This window comes from Neomonachus schauinslandi, chromosome 2 (assembly GCF_002201575.2).
Source record: "Neomonachus schauinslandi chromosome 2, ASM220157v2, whole genome shotgun sequence".
Classification (NCBI taxonomy): Eukaryota; Metazoa; Chordata; class Mammalia; order Carnivora; family Phocidae; genus Neomonachus; species Neomonachus schauinslandi.
Window position 1 is genome coordinate 99,088,786 of NC_058404.1, and position 22,664 is coordinate 99,111,449.

Here is a 22,664-nt window from a genome sequence, read left to right on the forward strand (position 1 = left end):
AACAAAATGTAAATTAAAACTACAATGATGCCATTTTTTTATGTATCTGTGTAAAAATTAAACAGGCACTATTACATAGCTGTTGGATATATATATTTATGTAATTTTTAAGGAGAGTGTTTTGTCAATTACTACCAAAGTATACACAGGTATGCCCCTTAACCTAGCAACTGTAATCCTAGTAATATATATTACAGATGTGCTTATACCTTGCAAAAGATATGTACAAGAACATGGTAGACTTAGACTGAACCATATCAATAATCATATTAAATGTAAATGGCAAATATCCTAATTAAATGGCAGTTTGCTTGGATAAAAATGTAAGATCTAATTATATGTTGCCTACAGTATACTTTATATATAAAGAGACACATAGTCTAAATGAAAAAGAATGAGGAAATATATATTATCCTAAGCCTAATCAAAAGAAAAAGCTTACATTAATATCAGGTGATGTAAATTTTGAAGAAAAGAATACTACCAGGGATCAGAGAGGATCATTTCATAATGATAAAGGGATCAATTCCTGAAGGATATAACAGTCATAATTGTTTCTTACTAATAACACAACTTCAAAATATCAAAAACTAATACAGTTGCAAGAAGACGTAATTACATTCAAATCCACACATACATTCTGATATTTTAACACTCCCCTTTCAATAATGGATAGAGCAAATAAACAGCAGATCAGTAAGAACAATTGGACAATACTATCACCAAATGACCTAATTGACATTTGTAGAACAGTCTACCCAACAATAGCAGAGTACACATTCTTTTCAGGTGTCCATACAACATTTACTAAGATAGATATATTCTGGGCCATAAAACAAATCCTAATAAATTTAAGGGTATGCAAGTTATATGAAGTATGTTACCTGATCACAGTTGAATTAAGTAATGATAATAACACAATAACCTAAAAAACCTGGGAAATCACCAAATATTTGAAAGCTATACAACTCACATCTAAAAAACCTGTAATTCAGAGAAGGAATCAAAGGGAAATTATTTTGAACTAGATGATATTGAAAATAGTTAAGAAGGGAATTCATAGTATTAAAGGATTATATTAGAAGGAAAGTATGAAAAAATTATTTAAGTTTTTATTATAAGAAACTATAAAAAGAAGAGCAAACAACTAGTAAGCAAAAGCAACAAAATAATCATCAAATCCTATCAATTTCACCCACCAGATTTCCCTCAAATCCTTATAATATTTGCTATAATATAATTAGTAGACCCTAGTGGTTAAGAGTATAAATTCTGGTGACCAACCACCTGGTTTGCCTAGGAGTTGGGGGTGGGGAGGAGGTGCAGCTAGTTTCTCAAATCAGTGCTTAAAACTTGGAAAGTCCCAGGCAAACCTTAGGATGAATGGTCCATCCTTGTGTAGGTTCTGGAGTCAGACCTTGGACCTGAATCCCTTCCTTTAACTTTGGACAAATGACTTATCCTCATGTGCCTTGATTTCCTCATCTGGAAATGGGTATTATAATAGTACCCATCTTAAAGAGTTTATGTGAAAATCAAATGAGTTAATGGATATGTAAAGTACTTAAAGCATGTAAAACACTGAATTAAAGTTAGCAGTGGTGCTCCCCCCCTTTTTTTTTTATAAGCAGTGGCCTCCCAACTCACTCTTCCCTTGTAGATTTACCCTGCTTCAGGCTTTCCTTCAAATATAGCCAGTTACCTTTATAAACACAAATATAAACATCTCAATTTCCTGCTTTAAAGTACTTCAGTGGCTCTTTAGTACCCTTAGATCACAGTCCAAATATCATAATAAAGTTTATAAAACCCAGTGTTTACGTATTTTCCTAACTTTTCTTCCATACTTTGTTCAGTGGTCTTTCTCTTCTTTAAGACTTTCAGGTGAGGTTCCCACAACTAGATTTTTTTTTTTTTTTTTTTTTTGGTCCTGTGTGTTGTCCTTACCCTAGCTCTTTCTCCTGACTAAGCTCCTTTTTTTGGCTTCCCTGAGCTCTCCCCCACCCTATCCCTGTCAAAAGTAAGTTCTAAGTTGGCCCTCTGTGTACTCCCATAGCACTGTGTGTTACTTCTCAAGTGGCAGTGATTATAGTACATTACTTTGGTATGTTATATACTATGGTATAAATATTACTATAGTACCTGTTATTCGTCAACCTTCTTTGTTCTCATAATAGAGGAAATATATACATAAGGTACAGTAAAGTAAATTTTCCCAAATTCAGCATATTCCTTCTGTCAGGATTGCCCTTCTTCCTCTTAATTATAATTTATTGTAAAATGTATTATAAATTTATTACAATTCCTGGAAAACTATAATTGGTTCTTCAAAACTTAATTCATCTGAGCACCTAATATTTGAATATTTCTCTGACATCCTCTGCCTTTCCTCTCTACTTCCCTTGAGTTGGTCATTTATCAATCACATTAGTGATGTTACTGCTTTTTATCATAGCACTGAGCATAATGCATTGAAGTTATTTGTTTTCCATTCTAGACTACAACAACGTCAAGTCTTTATTTAGGATCTGTTATGGGCACAGCACTATGCTAAGTCTTGGAGTACACTCATGAGCAAAACTGACATGGTCCCTCTTTTCTTGATGCTTACAGTGTAAAGGAAGAAATAAGGATCATTGACATTAAATTAATAAGTCTAACTGTAAATTTGATAGTGTTACGAAAGAAATATTTTTAATACTATGAAAGCATATTACAGGGATTCAATCTTGGAAAAGTGGCTCTCAGGCTTACAATCGAAGATTAAGGAGGAGTTAATTACATGAAGAGAGAAAAGAAGCACATTTCAGGCAGAGAAAACTGCAAATGAAAAGGTCCTTGTGTGGGATGACTGAGTGGCTCCCGGTTAAGTCTCTGCCTTCGGCTCAGGTCGTGATCCCAGGGTCTTGGGATCGAGTCCTGCATCGGGCTCCCTGCTCAGCGGGAAGCCTGCTTCTCCCACTGCCTGCTGTTCCCCCTGCTTGTGCGTGCTCCCTCTCTCTCTCTCTCTCTCTGTCTCTGACAGATGAAATCTTTAAAAAAAAAATGAAAAGGTCCTTGTGTAATTGTATCTTATTTAATAAAAGTCATTGAAAGAAGGCTAGTGTGGCTGGAGTAGTATTGTAAAAAGGTTCCTCTGGCTGCAGTAGAACTCTGGGGAAGTGGTTGGAGACATGTAACATACAGAACATCCAGGTGATTATGGTGGCCCAGGTGAGAGAGATGATGGTAGCGTGGAGTAGGATGATGATGTTACAGACTGAGGTGGGTTTGAGAGATTTTTAGAAAGAAATATTGGTAGGACATAGTGATAAATTAGATCTTGGTTGCTATGGGATTGAAAGTTTAAGAAGAGAGTTGTAGAAAGTATTAGCTGTAAAGTTTTGGTATTCATAACTAAATGGATTATGTCCCTTTCAGTGCCTTATTCAGCACATGACATGGTTAAGTAAATGTTTGTTGAAAATGAATGAGCATTGTTTCAGTTATGAAAATGTTATATTCGATTGCAGTATAAGTTATGAGTAGGAAATGCTTGTTCTGTTGAATTAAATGTAATAATTTGTTCTTTAACATTGAAATTTGAACATACACCAAACAGGACGTAGATTATAGTAATTTATCTTTGTACCATCTTTTAAAAATAAAATTTGTGCGTGACAAGCTAGTATAGCCTGCAGTCATTTTGTAAGAGAAATAATAATGAAACATTTCTAAATGATATGGGACACTTGCTATTTTCTTTTTATTAAAGTGGTCCCCAAAGGTTTTTTTTTTTTTTCCTTTGCAACACATTTTAACTTGGTTATAAGCAATTCGAGCTTTTTATTGGTGATTCAAAAAATCAGGAAGGGAATATTGAAATGTGGTTTCCTAAAGTTCCTACTGTCCTCCTTAGCTGAATTACTAACACACACACACACTCTCTCTCTCTCTCACTCACTTTATTGTGGAAAATGTTGTTATTGAAAATGTGGACTATTTAGGACTAGTATCTTAAAGTAAGAAATTGGAACTTGTACAATATTTTTATTCTAAAACCTTAATTTATGTATTCTTAAAATATATTTATAACCTGTATGACTAATGTTTGAATGATAAACTAAACATCATAGCCAGTAACATTCAAAATGTTCATTTGGATGTGTTTTACAGATGTGTTCTGCTCCCTCTTTTGGGAATGAAGCCTCCCCAGCAAAGCCTGTATCTGCTTGTTGATTCTGTTGATGAAGGGTGTAACATTACTGAAGGTGAACAGACGTCTACCAGCTTATCTGGAACTGTTGCAGAGCTTTTAGCTGGTCACCATGAGTTCTTTCCACCATGGCTATTACTTCTGTGTTCTGCCCGAAAACAGAGTAAGGCTGTTACTAAGATGTTTACCGGTAAGTGTAATTATTGCCATGTATGTATATTGATATGTTATTGATATATTTCTAAACTATCTGTCTTATCTTCTAAACTATGTGTTGGCATTTTTGTGCAAATGCCACATTGGTTTAATATTTTTTTATTTTTTTGGTACATTTACTTCCCTGCCCTCGTTGTCACCAATATTATTATTCTGAATTACATATTTTTACTTTTATTCCTCCAGATTGACTTTAATAGCATACTTTTTAAAATTATAACTATTAATGATATAAACAAAAAATACTAAACTTGGTTAAAACTTTTAATATAGGAGAATTTTGAAATATAAAATATGCTTTCTTTCCATCCATGAGCATAGCGTATTTTTTCATTTATTCAGCCTTTTTCCTAGACTTTTTTCAGTTTTCCTTGCCTATGTCCTACATATTTCTTTCTGCTTTTTGCTATTGTTTTAAGTTGAAATATATGGGCTTTGAATTGAAATGAGTGCGTTCAGAATTAAAATTGGTAGGTGTATCACCATAGGGAAAGAACATTAAAATTTTTACTAGGTCTAAATAAGTTTCATCCACTCATATCTGAGGATTTAACATTGTTGGAAAGAGATTTTCTCTTTCCTGATGTATTCACTACACTAACCAGTAGCATTTTTATTAATGGCTTCAGATTAGAGTCAATTTAGTGAAAATTACTTTGGCCCTTAAGCAGAATCTTAACTGCCTATGAGGTTATTATTGTGGGCTAATGGCAGTTGGTATGTGTTATGGGACTGAAGGAAATAGCCCATTTGAAACCGTTTTGTGCACAAAGAAATTAATCCGCAAGTATTTTTGAAGATTTTCATACATATTTATTATATCTGGTTATAAGATAATACATGCTCCATATAGAAAATGTTTTAAATGACAACATACTCAAATATTAACATCTTTCAGGGATAAAATATTAAGTAACCACTCTTTAACATTATTTATTAAATTCTGTGTATGTTACCCTACCTAGTTGAGATCATACTTATATCAATTTGACTTCCTGCTTTTCAATAAAGTTTAACTAAAGCCTTTTAGTGTCACTGTATTGTCTTTTTAATAACCATTTTAATGGCTACATAATTTACTAGTGTATCAATATGCCAGAATTTAGTTGACTTTCTTATTGTTGTATTTCCTAGTCCCTTCCCTCACAGATTCTTTAGGATAATAAATACTTGCAGTAAGCATCAGGTTATAAATACTGACACACATCCTATCACCCTGTCATTCTACTGTCCGCAGCACTAAGAAGTTTCATACCCTGGGAAATATTTTCAGTAAGAGTACAAAAGTGGTTCAACAGAGATATGGTCCAACATTTCAGTAAATTCTGTTTTTATCCCCCTAAAAATGTTGAGCATTTTTCAGCCTTATAAAAATGTGTTTAAGTGCTTTGATAGCAATGTATTAAATTGTGCATATTCATAATAAGAGAATTGCATATATAATGATTTGAAGTTGCAATTTTAAAAAAGCAATTATTTTCAGTAACTTTAACTCAAGATATTCAAATTATTAACAGATACTTTCAGTTTTGTTTTAATGAATAGATAACTATCATTAATGATAACATAACAATTTATTCTATCTAAATTCATATTACTAAGCATTTAGATTTGGAAGAGCTTTATTTTTTAAACTGTAAGCATTTTGTATGTATTCTTTATGAAAGTGTATTTATAGTAGTAATTTAGAGGCAGTGACAGGTAATACTCTAATTGGATATAAATATTCAGTCCCATAATTAAGGCTAGTGTACATTCAGGTATGTGGATGGAAATACATAAATTTTTCAAGTGAAAAAGATCAGCTTGTAAAAACAAGCAAGTGTTACTTGTTATCTTTGGCATCCTTTTTTCCTTAGTCATTTGGGAGTTCAGAAAATCTTACCGAGGTGCTTCCATGGATATGTATGTAAGACTTTCCAATGTTGAGTTTAGTATCTCTTGTCATTAAAGTTGAGAGGAGCCCTGAGCCACTAATAGAATAAGAAGTAGTTCCATTTATAGATCAGAAAATGAAATAGTTTATCTGCCATTAATGCATTTTTACAGAAGGAAGAGAAAACTGATTTATATACTTATAGATATTGTGGCACCTGGGTGGCTCATTCGGTTAAGCAGCCGTCTCTTGGTTTCAGCTCAGGTCATGATCTCATGGGTCATGGGATCAAAGCTCCTTGGGGGGCTCTGCGCTCAGCAGGGAGTCTGCTTGAAGATTCTTTCCCTGTGTCCCTCCCCCCACCCACGCATAAATCTTTAAAGTGTATATATATATTCATAAGTGTTAATTTATTGGTATTAATTGATTTGTTATTGATTTCTTTGCTTATTAGTTTATTATATATTGAGAACATCCTCTTCAAATATATGGCAACTTCTGTAATCATTTTCAGCTGATGACATCTACTTTTTTGTCTCTTTAGGTTTTCGAAAAATAAGCTTAGATGACCTTCGGAAGGCATATATTGTTAAGGATGTTCAGCAGTATATCCTTCATCGTTTAGATCAGGAAGAAGCTTTGCGACAACACCTCACAAAAGAAACTGCAGAGATGTTAAATCAACTGCACATTAAAAGCAGTGGATGCTTTCTTTATCTAGAACGAGTTCTAGATGGAGTTGTAGAAAATTTTATTATGTTAAGAGAGATTCGTGACATCCCAGGAACTCTAAATGGTCTCTATCTCTGGCTGTGTCAGAGACTTTTTGTAAGGAAACAGTTTGCAAAAGTTCAGCCCATTTTGAATGTGATTCTTGCAGCCTGCCGGCCTTTGACCATAACGGAATTATATCATGCGGTATGGACCAAAAATATGTCATTAACCTTGGAAGACTTTCAACGTAAGTTAGATGTCCTTTCCAAACTTCTTGTTGATGGACTAGGAAATACTAAAATACTATTCCACTATAGTTTTGCAGAGTGGCTTCTGGATGTGAAACACTGCACTCAGAAGTATTTATGTAATGCAGCAGAAGGACACAGAATGTTGGCTATGAGTTATACCTGTCAAGCCAAGAATTTAACACCGTTGGAAGCACAAGAATTTGCATTGCATTTAATTAATTCAAACTTACAGTTAGAGACAGCTGAGTTAGCTCTCTGGATGATATGGAATGGTACACCTGTCAGAGATTCCCTGTCTACTTTAATACCCAAGGAACAAGAAGTGCTACAGCTGTTGGTTAAAGCTGGTGCTCACGTCAACAGTGAAGATGATCGCACATCGTGCATAGTCCGACAAGCTTTGGAAAGAGAGGATTCCATTCGGACATTATTAGATAATGGAGCTTCGGTAAATCAGTGTGATTCAAATGGGAGAACATTATTAGCTAATGCGGCATACAGTGGCAATCTTGATGTAGTGAATTTACTTGTCTCCAGGGGAGCAGATTTAGAGATCGAAGATGCGCATGGACATACACCACTTACCCTAGCTGCTAGACAAGGACATACCAAGGTAGTTAATTGTTTGATTGGGTGTGGTGCAAATATTAATCATACTGATCAAGATGGTTGGACAGCATTAAGATCTGCTGCTTGGGGTGGCCATACCGAGGTAGTTTCTGCACTGCTTTATGCAGGTGTAAAAGTGGATTGTGCAGATGCTGATAGCCGAACAGCTTTGAGAGCAGCAGCTTGGGGAGGACATGAGGATATTGTACTGAATTTGCTACAACACGGTGCTGAAGTCAACAAAGCTGATAATGAAGGCAGAACTGCGCTGATAGCAGCAGCATACATGGGCCATAGAGAAATTGTGGAACACCTCCTGGACCACGGAGCAGAAGTGAATCATGAGGATGTTGATGGCAGGACTGCACTCTCTGTAGCTGCACTTTGTGTGCCTGCAAGTAAAGGACATGCATCAGTTGTTAGTCTTTTAATTGATCGAGGTGCTGAAGTAGATCATTGTGATAAAGATGGCATGACTCCGCTGCTGGTAGCTGCCTATGAAGGACATGTCGATGTGGTTGACTTGCTTCTAGAAGGGGGAGCAGATGTAGACCACACAGATAACAATGGTCGGACACCCCTCTTAGCAGCAGCTTCTATGGGCCATGCCTCAGTTGTAAACACACTTTTGTTTTGGGGTGCAGCTGTGGATAGCATCGATAGTGAAGGTAGGACAGTCCTCAGCATAGCTTCAGCCCAAGGAAATGTTGAGGTAGTACGTACTCTCCTGGATAGAGGGTTAGATGAAAATCACAGAGATGATGCTGGATGGACACCTTTGCATATGGCAGCTTTTGAAGGTCACAGGTTAATATGTGAAGCACTTATTGAACAAGGTGCTAGAACAAATGAGATCGATAACGATGGACGAATACCTTTCATATTGGCTTCGCAAGAAGGTCATTATGATTGTGTCCAAATATTATTGGAAAATAAATCCAACATTGATCAAAGAGGTTATGATGGGAGAAATGCACTGCGGGTTGCTGCATTAGAAGGGCATAGGGACATTGTTGAATTACTCTTTAGCCATGGAGCTGATGTTAACTACAAAGATGCTGATGGGAGGCCTACGCTTTATATTTTGGCCTTAGAAAACCAACTTACAATGGCTGAGTATTTTCTAGAAAATGGTGCAAATGTAGAAGCAAGTGATGCCGAAGGAAGGACAGCACTTCATGTTTCCTGCTGGCAAGGCCATTTGGAAATGGTGCAGGTTCTGATAACCTACCATGCTGACATCAATGCTGCCGACAATGAAAAGCGATCTGCTTTGCAGTCTGCAGCTTGGCAGGGCCACGTAAAAGTGGTTCAGCTTCTGATCGAGCATGGTGCCATAGTTGACCATACATGTAACCAGGGTGCAACTGCACTCTGTATTGCAGCCCAGGAAGGGCACATTGATGTTGTGCAGGTTTTATTAGAGCACGGTGCTGATCCAAACCATGCTGATCAATTTGGACGCACAGCTATGCGTGTTGCAGCCAAAAACGGACATTCTCAAATAATTAAATTATTAGAAAAATATGGTGCATCTAGTTTGAACGGCTGTTCCCCATCTCCTGTTCATACAATGGAGCAAAAACCTCTGCAGTCGGTGTCTTCAAAAATGCAATCATTAACAATCAAATCAAATAGTTCTGGCAGTACTGGTGGAGGGGACATGCAGCCTTCATTGCGTGGTTTACCTAATGGGCCAGCTCATGCATTCAGTTCTCCTTCAGAATCTCCAGATTCTACAGTCGATCGTCAGAAGTCGTCGTTGTCAAATAATTCCCTGAAAAGCTCGAAAAATTCATCTTTGAGAACTACATCATCCACAGCAACAGCTCAAACAGTGCCAATTGATAGCTTTCATAACCTATCATTTACAGAACAAATTCAGCAGCATTCGTTGCCACGCAGTAGAAGTCGACAGTCAATTGTGTCCCCGTCTTCCACGACGCAATCCTTGGGACAGAGCCATAATTCACCAAGTAGTGAATTTGAGTGGAGTCAGGTAAAACCCAGCTTGAAGTCAACTAAAACAAATAAAGGGGGGAAATCAGAAAATTCCAGCAAATCTGGGGCAGCTGGGAAAAAAGCTAAACAAAATAATTCTTCACAGCCAAAGGTTTTAGAATATGAAATGACTCAGTTTGATAAAAGAGGGCTGACGGCCAAATCCGGGACTAGTGTGCCACCTAAACAAATACCGGCAGAATCTCAGTGCAAAATTATGGTACCTTCAACTCAGCAAGAAATTGGTCGATCTCAACAGCAATTTCTCATTCATCAACAAAGTGGGGAGCAGAAGAAGAGAAATGGGATAATGACCAATCCAAATTACCATCTTCAGAGCAACCAGGTTTTTCTTGGTAGGGTTTCGGTCCCACGGACAATCCAAGACAGGGGGCATCAGGAAGTGTTAGAAGGATATCCTTCCTCCGAGACGGAATTAAGCCTTAAACAAGCCCTGAAGCTTCAGATTGAGGGTTCTGACCCTAGCTTCAACTATAAAAAGGAAACACCATTATAAAAGGTAACATTTCATCAACATAGAGAATAAAATGTCAAAAGTAGGGTTCTCTCTACTGAGGATACTCTTTTCCCTAATAGTCACATGGCCAATTCCCTCGCCTAATCTCTAGTCAGATGCCATCCTCTCTTTCAACAACACCTTCCCTTTGCTTCCTTGTGAATTCGAATTGTCCCGCCACCAGCACTCTCTTTTTCCCTTTCCTGCTTTTTGTTATCCAAAGAACTTTTTAGCATACTTTATGTACTTTATTTTTTATTATGTTTATTATTTGTCTCTTCCCAACTAAAATGTAAACTCTGTGAAAGTAGGGATTTTTATGTTTTGTTCTCTGACATATTCCATGTACTTGGAATACTGTTTGGACCTATGGTCGTTTCTCAGTGAAAAGGTATTGAGTAAGTGAATGGATGAACGAATGAGTGAATGAATAAATGAATGAATGAATAATAATACTTAATGGATCTCAGATTAAGAATTACTTCCTATACAGTCATTTCCCCTCTTAAAAGTTCTTTGATGGTAATGGAGGGGAGAGGACCATTTCTGTAATATTCACATTTTGGTTTGAATAAAATAGTGTATGTAGTGCTTAGTAGATAGGTAGTCAATGTTAATTTCCTTCCTTTTTCACCCTGGAAGAAATCAAAGATTTAATCAGCAAAAGGTAATTTTTATTATGACAGATCTCTTAAAAATCTTCCAAGTAAAATTTGCACACACCAAGAATAGGTGAGGAAAGATGGTAAGTTGGATGTATTGGCAAGAGGGTATTTAGAGCTTAGTATATTTAGACAGAAGAATTATATGTTTAAACCTCAAAATAAATCATATTTATTAAATAAAAACTTTTTCTTTCCACCACAATGGATGCTTCATTAATTACATAGGGGAAGTTAATGAGAAAATATATACATAATTTTATATAATAGATACTTTTTCAGAAGCACATTTCTCTCATTAGAGATAAATCCAAAGGTTTCGTTAGGAATCTTGCTAATTTATACTACAAGTATATTTATCCCACTTTGCTTAATTATTTTTCGCCCTCTAACAAAATTGTACTCTTTAGTAAATTGATATTTCCTCCTTTTGCTTTTTTTGTCTTTGGAGCTATATTTTAGGGGTATTTTAGGTGAAGCATTATTATAAATTATAAACTTCCTGTGCTTTCTAATAGTAAACACCCTTCAATATGAATCGATGGAGGACTGATCAGATATCGTTTAAAAATAATTTGTGTAAAGTAGTTCATTCTGCCGTGTGATTTATTTTAAAAATATCTTGTTCTGATGGTACAACCCTCTAACTCTCATGACATCTTTTGTAAAGGCAAAGTATAAATATATATTAAACAGTAAAACACATGAATTAGGGTAAACATCTTATGGATTCCTTAAAAGTGATTTTTAAGTTGACTAATGAATCTCTAATAGATGTGTCCACTTTATGCTTTACATAGTAAGTATATTTATAATTATATAGGGTCTTAAAACTATATGTAGTTATATAATAAGTATAATGTAGAAATTAATTTTTTTTTTAACTTTTGCATTAGTTTCCTATTCTGTGAAACAGAAGACATTGTGATTGGAGTGGTTCTTCAGCTACTGGATGAAAACATAAAATGCCTGTTGATTTGCTGAAAAAAAAAGAAGAATGTGATATCTGCAGTACAGTTACCTTAATTACTGTAATGTGCCTAAATAGTAAGGCTGCCTTCTCAATGTAACCCTCTGTGCTTAAAAAATTTCATTTTGTGTGCTTTGTATTCACTACACAAGAATAAGCACTTTTGTTTTTAAATGCAGATATATACTGCAGTTCCCTGATAAAAGCTGAACAAAATTTTAAGTTAAGATTTGATAAATGTGCATGTGCCATGATTCAAATATATACGAAAAGGCAGTGTTCTTTGTATTTATTTTATTTTTTCTTTTTTTGTGGCAAACGAAACTTAAGCATATTGTTTCAGTCACATTTGCATTGTTGTAGTGTATGGCTTGTTTTTGTATCTTTAAAAATGTTGCTCAATAAAATAAATCATGCAACTATTTTATGTTCAGTACACCTTCAGCATTGGTTGAAAATGTGTTTCTATTTAATGCCACACTGAGGTGAAAAATGGTTTGTTGACAGATTTTTAAAAAATAATTCTAGTGTTTTAGGGAGCTGCTCTGAGTAGTTTAAATTTGGATTTCCCAGTAGAATCCTCCTAATCTCTGGCTACAGATGACAAAAAAGAAAAAGCGAGAAAGAGAAAGAGAGGAAAAAGCAGACTATAGGCAGAACAAAGTTCTGTTTCATTCACTGGGATGCAGTTTCACCTTCCACTCACTTGTCACTCCACCTCCAAGAAGACAGACTATCATCCCTGAGGCATGAAAATTCTCAGGGACAAAGCCATGCCTCAGGGCGTGTGTACGTAGAAGGACATGCACCTGTCTGAGGGTAGATTTTTGATCCCTCAACAATTCATTGACTACACTTATCTCTTCTGTCCAGTTAAATAAAATATCATTTCCCAGCATGAATTTTCATGCTGGCTTCTCTCTCAGTTGTTTTGATCTTGTAAATCACTGCATGACCAAAATAGCCCCCGACTCAAAATCAGTTGAATCAGTTTTCGTGGTAGTTGGATGTAATACGTGCGGTCCTTCACAGATGACACCACTAACCTGTCAGTCATAGCACATGTGTATTTTTTTATTGATAGTTGGTAAACAATAGTGATGGATTTGCACTTTTCTGTCCACATACTCTTTCCTGTTTTCTTCTTTGACCAGTTGCTCACAGGATGACCGGATGGCAGGGTTAAAGATGAAGTCTGTGACCAGGGAAAACAAAGGTGACCGGCTCAAATGAGCAGGGGACTCACAGCCTTGGCCTCCCAGATGGGCTCTAAAGTAGTGAGGCTGGCTTAGATGGGTTGTGTGTATGTCTGGAAAGGTTAGAATTGATTGTTGAGAAGCCAGGGTTGTGGGTTTGATCTCTGAATAAGCCCCGTGAATTTTAGAAAGCCCAGAAATTCTATTTTTCCCATGTGCTGTTGATAAGAAAGAGGAATGAGGAAAGAGAATTTGGAGATTCAGCACAAAAACACTACTACTGGAGAAAAATCTTGAGTAACAGAGGTCAGTAATGTCATCTTCATATATGAAGGACACACATGTGATGCATTGTTCACAGAAATAGAAATGTGTAATTGGTTGTGATAAGTGTTTCATTTGAATCTTCGTGTAAGGCTTTTGTTTTCTTTTATTTTTTAAAGTCAGCGAAACACATTTTGTTTGTGTCATCGGCAAGTCATAATCAGGAATAGGAGAGAAGTTCAATCGATATTAAGGTGACATGGCAATATTGATAACTCGAATGTGAATGTTTCAAGTACTGAGTTTTTGTCCCTATGGGACATTTATTAAATACACTTAATAGGACTCTTGCAAAGTAGCCTTAAAAGTGTTAATGATTCTATTGATAAATATGAATTCATACTATTATTAGAACCAATCTTACTCATATCTCAAATACAGTACATTTACATTACTGTAGAAGATGAAGCTCTAATTTCTTATTAGGTGTATTTTTCTTTAGAAGAGAACCCTGAAAGCTGCCAGTTTTTCTATTAACCTTGAATTATTGGAATTGTATTTATTTAATTTTATTGTTTTTTACAAAAATGCACCTTGTGGCCAAAGGGCAAAGATATGATTCATTACATAAGGGATTTATGTTTTTCAAAGAGCTGAATGTTTTCATATCCATATTATGTACACTTGAAACAGTTGGTAGGAAGAGAGTCTGTGGGAAAAATATGATTTTCAAAAGTAAGTATTCCTCTGGATGTTTCTGTATTAATTGTGTTTTGGAATAGGACAGAACTGGCTTTTAGGTAGGATAAGGATGATAAGGGTGCTGAAGATGCCCTGCTTTGCCTATTTGTTTTTGTGGGGGATTTAATAGCATGACTAAAAATGGCTTTTGCTTCATGAAAAAGACTAATAGTCCCCTCAATTAAAAATGCCTAAATAGCTATTTTAAAAATCAAATGTTTAAATTTTGTAAATCACCTGATGTCACTACACACCTATGACGCCATGTGCTTATAACTTTTTTAACATTCCATCTGCGCCCGTTCCCTAAAAGTTATGAGTTGGTAATAAGGGAAGTGATAGAAAATACAGTAATGAAAAATTAAAATCTGAATGTATGTAGGAAAGGTTTTCGAAGGAAAATTGACTGGAACTCCTGTGTACTTACAAAGTACAGCCAGTATCTTTTGTCTCTCTTCCTTATCCCCCCATCCCTACTGGAATCCTTACCAAAAATAATTCACTACTTTAAAAACAGGAGTAAATAATTTTCTCAGTATTGTTTGGCTATGCAAATGTTTGGTTTGCTTAATGTTCTCCATTTACACTTCTCAGCAAATGTAGTTGCAGACAAATGCTTTCTTTTTATTTTTTCCTTGGTTTGGGGTATGTAAATAGCCTAAAAATGTACATTGAATTTCACATTGTTAAAGTTTATTTTATTCCTTGTATTATATTAAGCAAAAATCCCTGTGTATATGAAAGTGCATAATAAATATATTTGCTCTACAGAGGATATCTTGTTTTAATTTTACCCTTGAACCAGCAGAACATGCGTGACATGTTTACAGTGAAAACGACTATTAGTTTTAAGTTGTTAACTTATTTTAAATAAATAGAAAATGAATTTGGAAACATTTTACCAAAAAAAATGAGATATAAAAACTTTACAAAAGAAGGTAGAAAAACAAAAAGATCTAGACTTTATGTCTTCCAAAACCTTCTGTAAGGACTTAGTGTTCTTTTTCTTTCTTCCTTGATTGATAACTATATAACTACTGTACCTCACCATGTCAGGCTTCATGATTTGGAAATTGCAGTAAGCCAGTCAGTTGTGTTTATGCATGCCCCTTGGTCGTCAGAATATTATGGCCATCTCACATTTGATATTTTGGAGTTTATTGCAAGTATGATCATTTCTGTGTATTCTTCACTTGGTAAAGTTGAGTCACTTCATGATCCGCTTCTCCCACCAGAACACAACATCGTATATATGTATGTGCACGTGTGTGTTTATATACAATATATTAATTACTCCAGGGAGTGGTTTCTAAAAAGGCCAGCAAGGTATTCTGTGTTAGGTGATCTTATGATAATTACAGAGTTCTGCAGTAATTACCAGATATCATTTATAAATATGTTGGATTAATAAAAATTTGACTCGAACTTTTTAATAACAATGTTTAAACGCAAAGGACTGGTGTACTTAGAATTCTGAAAGAGACTCGTTGACTAAAACTTATATGGAGTTTTCTAGTTGGTGATCCAGAGAAATACACTGTGAGAACTTGGCAATGACTAAGATTTTTACTCCTTTGCCCTAGTAGTTGGAAGGATTCCAACTAATAGTAGTGATACATACTCTTAAGGCTTAGATTCCTGGATTTGGGGGAAATTTTCATTAAGCAAATACATGCACTAATCTTACTTTCAGGATAGGGCTTCTGCTGGCTTGTCTTGTTAGTACAGTAGAATTACAATTATCCAGTATTAAAAAGGAGTCATTTGAAATTTACTGCATATTTAGATTACTACTCTTAAATGTACACAGTCATTACCCACGCTGACAAAATTTAAATTACAAGAAACATATTCATAGAATTTAGAAGAAAGTTTTACTTTCAGCTTTTACATATTTTTGGTCTACATGTTAAAAAGTGAGGTAACAATAGGTCCCAAAAGAATTGATGTACAGTTCTAGTGAGTGCTACTCCCATTCTGTTTGTAAAGTTATGCTGAACTAAAACATACAGGAAAATAAACAAATCTTAAGACACTGTCCTATAATTTTTTACAAATTGAACATACCTCCTTAGCCATCACCCTGACCAAGACGTAGGCCATAACCATATATCTAAGGATAAACCTCCTGTATCTGAAACTAATGATTATTGTGAAGGTAGAGGGTAAAAGAAACCATGTGATTTTATGAGATTTGATGGTGATTTAATAACTCCATTAGTAGCTTTTAGTAGGTAAAGACATAACAAACATAAACACTGTATACATGCAAAAAAAGAAATGCTATAATTTTGATTAATTCTCATAGAGAAAGACAACTTACGCATTTACAAATACCTGCTAAAAAACTGCGTGCATGTTTTAAAAGTACTGTAAGTTCAGTATATCCAAACCTAAAGCCATCAACTTTCTCATTAAACACCAATCCTCTTAACCTTTGTGAATAGTTTTCCCTTCTACTTTAAAGACACTGAAATGGGCTACTGTAGGTGATGGTCTATGGGTGTGGCTTATGCTCAGAAGCGGACCTGGAAATCCCTTCAGGGAGCCCTTCTTGGTAGAAAAGGCTTTGGTCCTTTCTCAAGAAATTAACCAAGGGATGATGCACTGTTACATACTTTAAGTTAAAATATAGTGTGACTAAAATTTTTAATAATTAACTCAAAGGTTTAATTAGAAAACCAAATATCCATCCGCACTGAATCACTAAGACGGCTCCTACTTTACACATCGCTCTCCCGGGCGTGTAGGTTTAAAACTCCGAAGTAACATTACTGCACTTTGTTTCCAACACGTGTTGCTAGGTCTAAAATGGATTTTTATGTTACACCAGGTTTTCTAAATGCTGCATGGATTCTTCTCTCTTGGCCACTCATAATGCGCATCATCATATTAAAATCTCTGAGAGTTCCTTTAGGAAAAGATAAGTTCATTTAACTTTGTATACAACAGTGTTTTTTCAAAAAATCTTTTTGATGATAGAGTACCCTGCTCCACAGTCTTTTAAAGAGCACCTGTTAAAACATGGGTGAAAAATACATCGCAGAGTCACCTTGCCTCTCTTCACTGCTCACGAGGAAGTAGCCATCACCATGGGCTCTCACCCTCCCACATTTCCTATTCCCTCCTCCCTGCCTGTTGCCACCATTCTTGAGTGGGCCTCACCTGGCCTCGCAGAACCCCCTCTTCACCAGGACTCCTACCCTCTGTGCTGGGCCTTCTCCAGCCCTACAAACTGACAGCAGATGCGTTTCTGAAAGTATGGCTCTCTTCTCATCACAGACTCCAGCCTGCCTTGAGTCTCTCTCCTCTGCAGTCTGTCCTTCAGGTAGCCACCAGTTATCTTTCTAGAGCATCACTCTGATTCTGGCTTACTCCTGCCCGGAAACCTTCGCTGTCTCCTAGCGTGTCTTACAGAACCGCACAGCTCATGCCTGTCCCGAAAAGCCCTCACAGACTATCTTTCACCCCTCCTTCCCGCTGCCGCTGCTTCCCTGTCCTCTCCAGCTCCACCCCCACTGGCCACGCACCAAACCCTCTGCTCCCCAACCCCCACAGCCATATTTGCTCTTGCTAGAACACTCCATGCTCCTTCTGAGATATATCTCTCTGCTCGCATTGATCTTTGTCCCCGTCTCCCAGCCAGAGAGAAGTGCTTTGTAGTTACTGTTGTATTTTATACTTGCCTTTTATGGTTCTTCTGCATTATGCTAAACATATATTGTCTTCTTTTCTCCGCCTGTAATCTTCTTTCCGACAGGAATTGAGTCTTACCCATCTTTGTATCTTTTGGATTATCTCATACATAGTAAGTGTTCAGTTACTGTTCTTTTCGTGGCACTTTCTTTTCATTCAGAAACAGCTGTGGGAGAAATATTTAAATTCTGCTATTTTTGGTCCACTTGTTAAAACATATTGAGCTTACCCGAGCTCCAAGAGTGATCAAACTTGGTAAGAAATAGTCTATATTTTCTTATCACTGCTTTCCCATCTATTTTATTCACTTAGTTTGTATTGAATATAGCAGAAAAACAAGCCAATTTTTTATCATTTATTAGCATACATGGCTGACCGATAGCTTGTTAGCTGATAACCTGACCTGACCTCTTTGTAACTGGAGACAATTAAGTGGAATCCAGTTTATTCTTTTAAGAAAAACTTAGTAACTCTCACTAAAATCGAGAAAACTTATCCATTTGTCCTTCAGTTATGCAGCAAGGAGGGAAAGCCGGTGGTTTTCAGGGATGCAACAAGGGCAAGTATGTAGGCTGTCAGCCCTGCTCTGTATCACAGACACATCGCTCCCTGACCCTTTCCCTTGGAAGCCACTGTAAGTTCTTCTGGTAATGATAATAATAGGCATTTGACTTGAAACCTGGTAATAACTCATTTGATGTAGATCTTAATAGAAGCTGCAATGAAAACCGTTGGACATGGGGGGTGCGGGGAATAGCCCATTAAAAATGAAATAAAACTGGTGAAATAAAATTTTTAAAAATGTGTAACCAGGATGGAAAACAAAAGAAAATGTGATCTTAAAACAAAAATAGAGGCTCTAAAAGAGAAAACAAGAGGAGATTGTATAAACTAATTAATGAAGACTATGGTTTTGCCTTATTTCAAAGTTCTAAATTCTATTTCATTTGATTTGTGCAAAAAAAGCTTTCATTAAATTTTATTCACATTTATTATTTGCATTTCTCACATTTATTACTTGTTCTCTTTAATAGTAATCATATTTCCTTTCTAGTTAAATTCTTATTTAATAAAGAATGACTTTTAGTGTCCATTCGACATTGAAAATTTGTCATATTGATACTAACTTAAGACTTAAATACAAAGAGAACTTTATCCCCTCATCCCTTTGGGTTCTAATGCTTTTCATCTCTGTTTCGGGCAATTTTTTGTGACCAATAATGCAGTCATTTCAGTGCCAGCAACTTCCTATTGGAAGTGACATTTATTTATTTAGTCAGTAAATATTTATTGAATACTTAAGAAGCAGTCACCAATAAAAGTGATAAACAAGAAAAACAAGGTTTATGCCCACAAAGCATTTACATTTTAACAGTCTTTTTTTAAAGAAAGAGTAAAAATAGGATATGATTAGAATAAGATTATAAACTCTATGAGAAAAGAGATATTCTCTTTTATTCACTGCCATATTCCTAGCAGTTCTTGGTATAAAGGAGGTGCTCAGTAAATATTAGTTAAATTAGTGAGTGAATGCTTTGAAATAGCTTTGTAGCCAGAGAAAATATCTACAGAATCTAGAAATTTAGAGTTTTTTTTAATTTATGTGTCTAATATTGTCTTATTTCTAATCCCCAAACTGTAGTGAAGGCTAACCATGTTCTGTGAAAACACAATCCACAACACATATGAAACACATTAAGACCTGCAGGGTGCTAGACCAAGGCTGAGTATTTAGAAGTCTTTGGTTGAAGGAGACAAAAACCAACTCAAGCCAAAGGAAATGTATTTGGGGGATATTAGAAACTCACAAAAGTCATGGGAAATGTGAAGAAACTGGCCTGAACACAGGGAGAGTTCAAGTTGTCTATAGATTCTAAAAAAAGGATGTTCAGAAATAGCAGGAAATATTTGTTTAGGGAGCTGGGATAAATGAATACCAATTGTTTTCATTGTGTCTGTCATTCTGTGTAAGTTTCAGTGAGGTTAGCTTGGGTCATGCTCCCATCTCTTAGCTGGGAGAGGACAGAACATCAAATCACTTTCCTGAGATCATATTCAATAGGGAATACAGAGTTCTCAAGAGGGAATTGGGGTATAATTAGGAAAGGAAAATAAATGCTAGGAAACCCCAGCTCGAAAATGTCAGCCATAGTGCTTATGCCAACTGAGGCATATCAAGAATTGTGACATCACATTTTACCCCACTTATAAGCTCACAGGTCAGCGTGCCACAGTTTCATAGCTATACCAGCAGAAGACACAAGACTTGAGGTCAGAGACAAAGAACTTTCTTACTCATAGCACAGCAGACATCATGGGCTTCATGTTTGCACTGGTTCTCCTTATCCCCATGCTGTATGACAATGAAGCAGGAGCAGGCCCAGAAGGATGCCACATGCACAACTAAGGAGCTACAAGCCTAGGACTCTCGATCTTGTAAAAGGGCTGCTAGCAGACTTGCCCAAACTTTGCCCCAAAGAGAGCCATCGTTTTTATCTTGGGCAGCAAAGAAATCTGCCCTCCACACTGAAAGGAAACACATATTATATTTCCAAGGTTATTTGCATCCTTGAAAAGATATTCCAGACAAATGATGTCACAAGATGGCCAGAAACATGAGGGATTCATGGCGAATTGTCTACTAACAAGATCAGAGGATGAGAGGGACAGAGAGACATTGATAGATGAAAGTCTGATTCAAATCAAAGAAGAAGAAAAAAACCAATGTCTGAAACACTAGTTCAAAGAAACTAGAGGATAAAATAAGATTAGGGACATGTAGCTGAGAGATTTGGGTTTTGTGGGTTCAGAGGGAACAAGGCAGTGGTGCTGGTGCTGGTGTTGGGAGATGTCCTCAAACCCCAATGGTCGTGTGTTGGTGCCACGTGTCAGGCAGACTTACGACACCAAGAGCAGGATGGATCTTTGTGAGTTTGTGCCTCCCTCTGCTTGGTGGAACTTGGAGAATTACATAAATGTATTTGTGAAGAAGATGCAGGAACACGTGGAGATCAGGCAGAGTTGTTTGGGATTCAATCAAGAGATCAGCTTTATGCCACTGCCTTAACTACAGAGTGCTTACGCTTCACTCAATAAGCTATTCTTTGGTGTTCCCAGAGTAGTGTCTGGGCCTTTCATGGTTTCCTAAGGGAGAAGAAGATTGTGGCCATCATGCTTTGAAATATTTTCCCCAACAAACCTTACTCTGTATGATACAGGCATCTCCTCTGTCCAAACTCAGAGGTACCTCCTGGAAGAAAAAAAACCAAACATAGTCACTGTAGGTTCCAGGCCTTGTCACAGAGCAGTGATGGCCATGCAAGTGTGGGACTTGAGCCAAGAGTGACACCTTAACCTTTAATGGAAGAGGCGGGGCAAGAGTGGGCCATGTCCCTAGTTATCTTACCTGTATTTGTTTCTGCTGTAATGGGCCTCCCAGGAATATTCACAGGAATATCTCTGCTTTGAAAACATATCAGTGGCTTCAGGGCAATAATTAGTGTTACAGGAATAAAACAAAACAAAACAGTCTTAAACTAGCATTAAAGAAAAAAACTTTCTTTTTAACTGAAGTATATGCTAATATAGATTGAAACAAGAGTAAGAACTTCAAGTAGTTACCCCATGGAGGTGGTAAAAAATTTAAAAAATATGTTTTAAGGGAAAGAAAAACTGGTCGGTCATTTTTGAAAATTAAGTAATGGAAAGCTAGAAAGAAAAATTAGTAACGGAAAGCTAGAAATTTGACTTATGAAGTCAAATAGAGGCTTTATCTGAAGTATTTACTCCCCCCTTTTTTTTGTAGTGACCCTATTCAAACCTCTGATAATGAATTCCTTCATGATAATGAAGTACTTCAGAACATCTCAAAAAAAATTTTGACATCATGGTACTAAAGCTGCTATTTAAGATATATTTCAGTTAAATATACTCATAAGGGAATGCTTAAGAATAAAGATTGAAGGTCATCTAGAATTTCCACTGGATAAAAAGCAATTATAAATAAGAATATTTCCCTAAGGTCTGAAAAATGCATATATGGGTTGGCTTAAGAACTTTCATTTTTTTAATCAATTGGTTGTTAGATAGAAATATCACTTATTTCTGCTATGGATGTTGGTATAGTCCTGCTTAAAACAGTAATTTTTGATGTAAAATTTATCTTGGATCAGTGGATTTCCAAACTCAGCTGGCCATTTTAGCAGCTTCTCCGTATTTTCTGAAAACCCACCATTTTTGTGAAGCGCTGTCCTGGGTCATCTAGTTCAACTTGCTCCTTTAATGGAATGACTCGGAAAACTTAATCTCAATCATGTGACAGATCTTCTTAATCCAAGCTGAGTGGTTTCCCATTCCCGGGTTTCCCATGTCAACCTCGAAGATTTTACATTCCACTTTTTGTATTGATTATTCTGACATTCTTCCTTCCCCATAAGGGAATCCATAGAGAAGTTTGATTATTTCAAAGAAAAGTGGATCATATTTCCTTCTTTAACCTATCCCAGTACTGAACAGAGATGCCCCTGTTTTCTAATCATAGATCAGTACAGGAAACAGTAGCATATATCCCAGTTTTGAGAAATTTTTTATCCAATTTTTCAAGTGAAGATAAGCATACTGTATGAAAATACCACCATGACATAATGAAACACATATGAACCTTGAATGAGCATAGACTAAACAGTATTATTGGGTTTCCTACTATCTCTAAGCATATCTAAATATCTACAAGGTCTAAGTTTCTGTAAGAAGAAAT

General features: G+C 36.1%; 1 protein-coding gene across 1 annotated transcript in view; it reads left to right on the plus strand.

Annotated features, from left to right (window-relative positions):
• Window positions 1-13,563, plus strand: part of ANKRD50 (ankyrin repeat domain 50) — a 32,415-nt gene extending 18,852 nt beyond the window's left edge. Inside the window, exons 3-5 of the mRNA XM_021681504.2 lie at window positions 4,156-4,385; window positions 6,832-10,382; window positions 11,938-13,563. Coding sequence (XP_021537179.1) covers window positions 4,156-4,385; window positions 6,832-10,379 — 3,778 coding nt within the window. The 3' untranslated portion in view covers window positions 10,380-10,382; window positions 11,938-13,563. The remainder of the gene's footprint in view (window positions 1-4,155; window positions 4,386-6,831; window positions 10,383-11,937) is intronic.
• The last annotated feature ends 9,101 nt before the right edge of the window (window positions 13,564-22,664 follow it).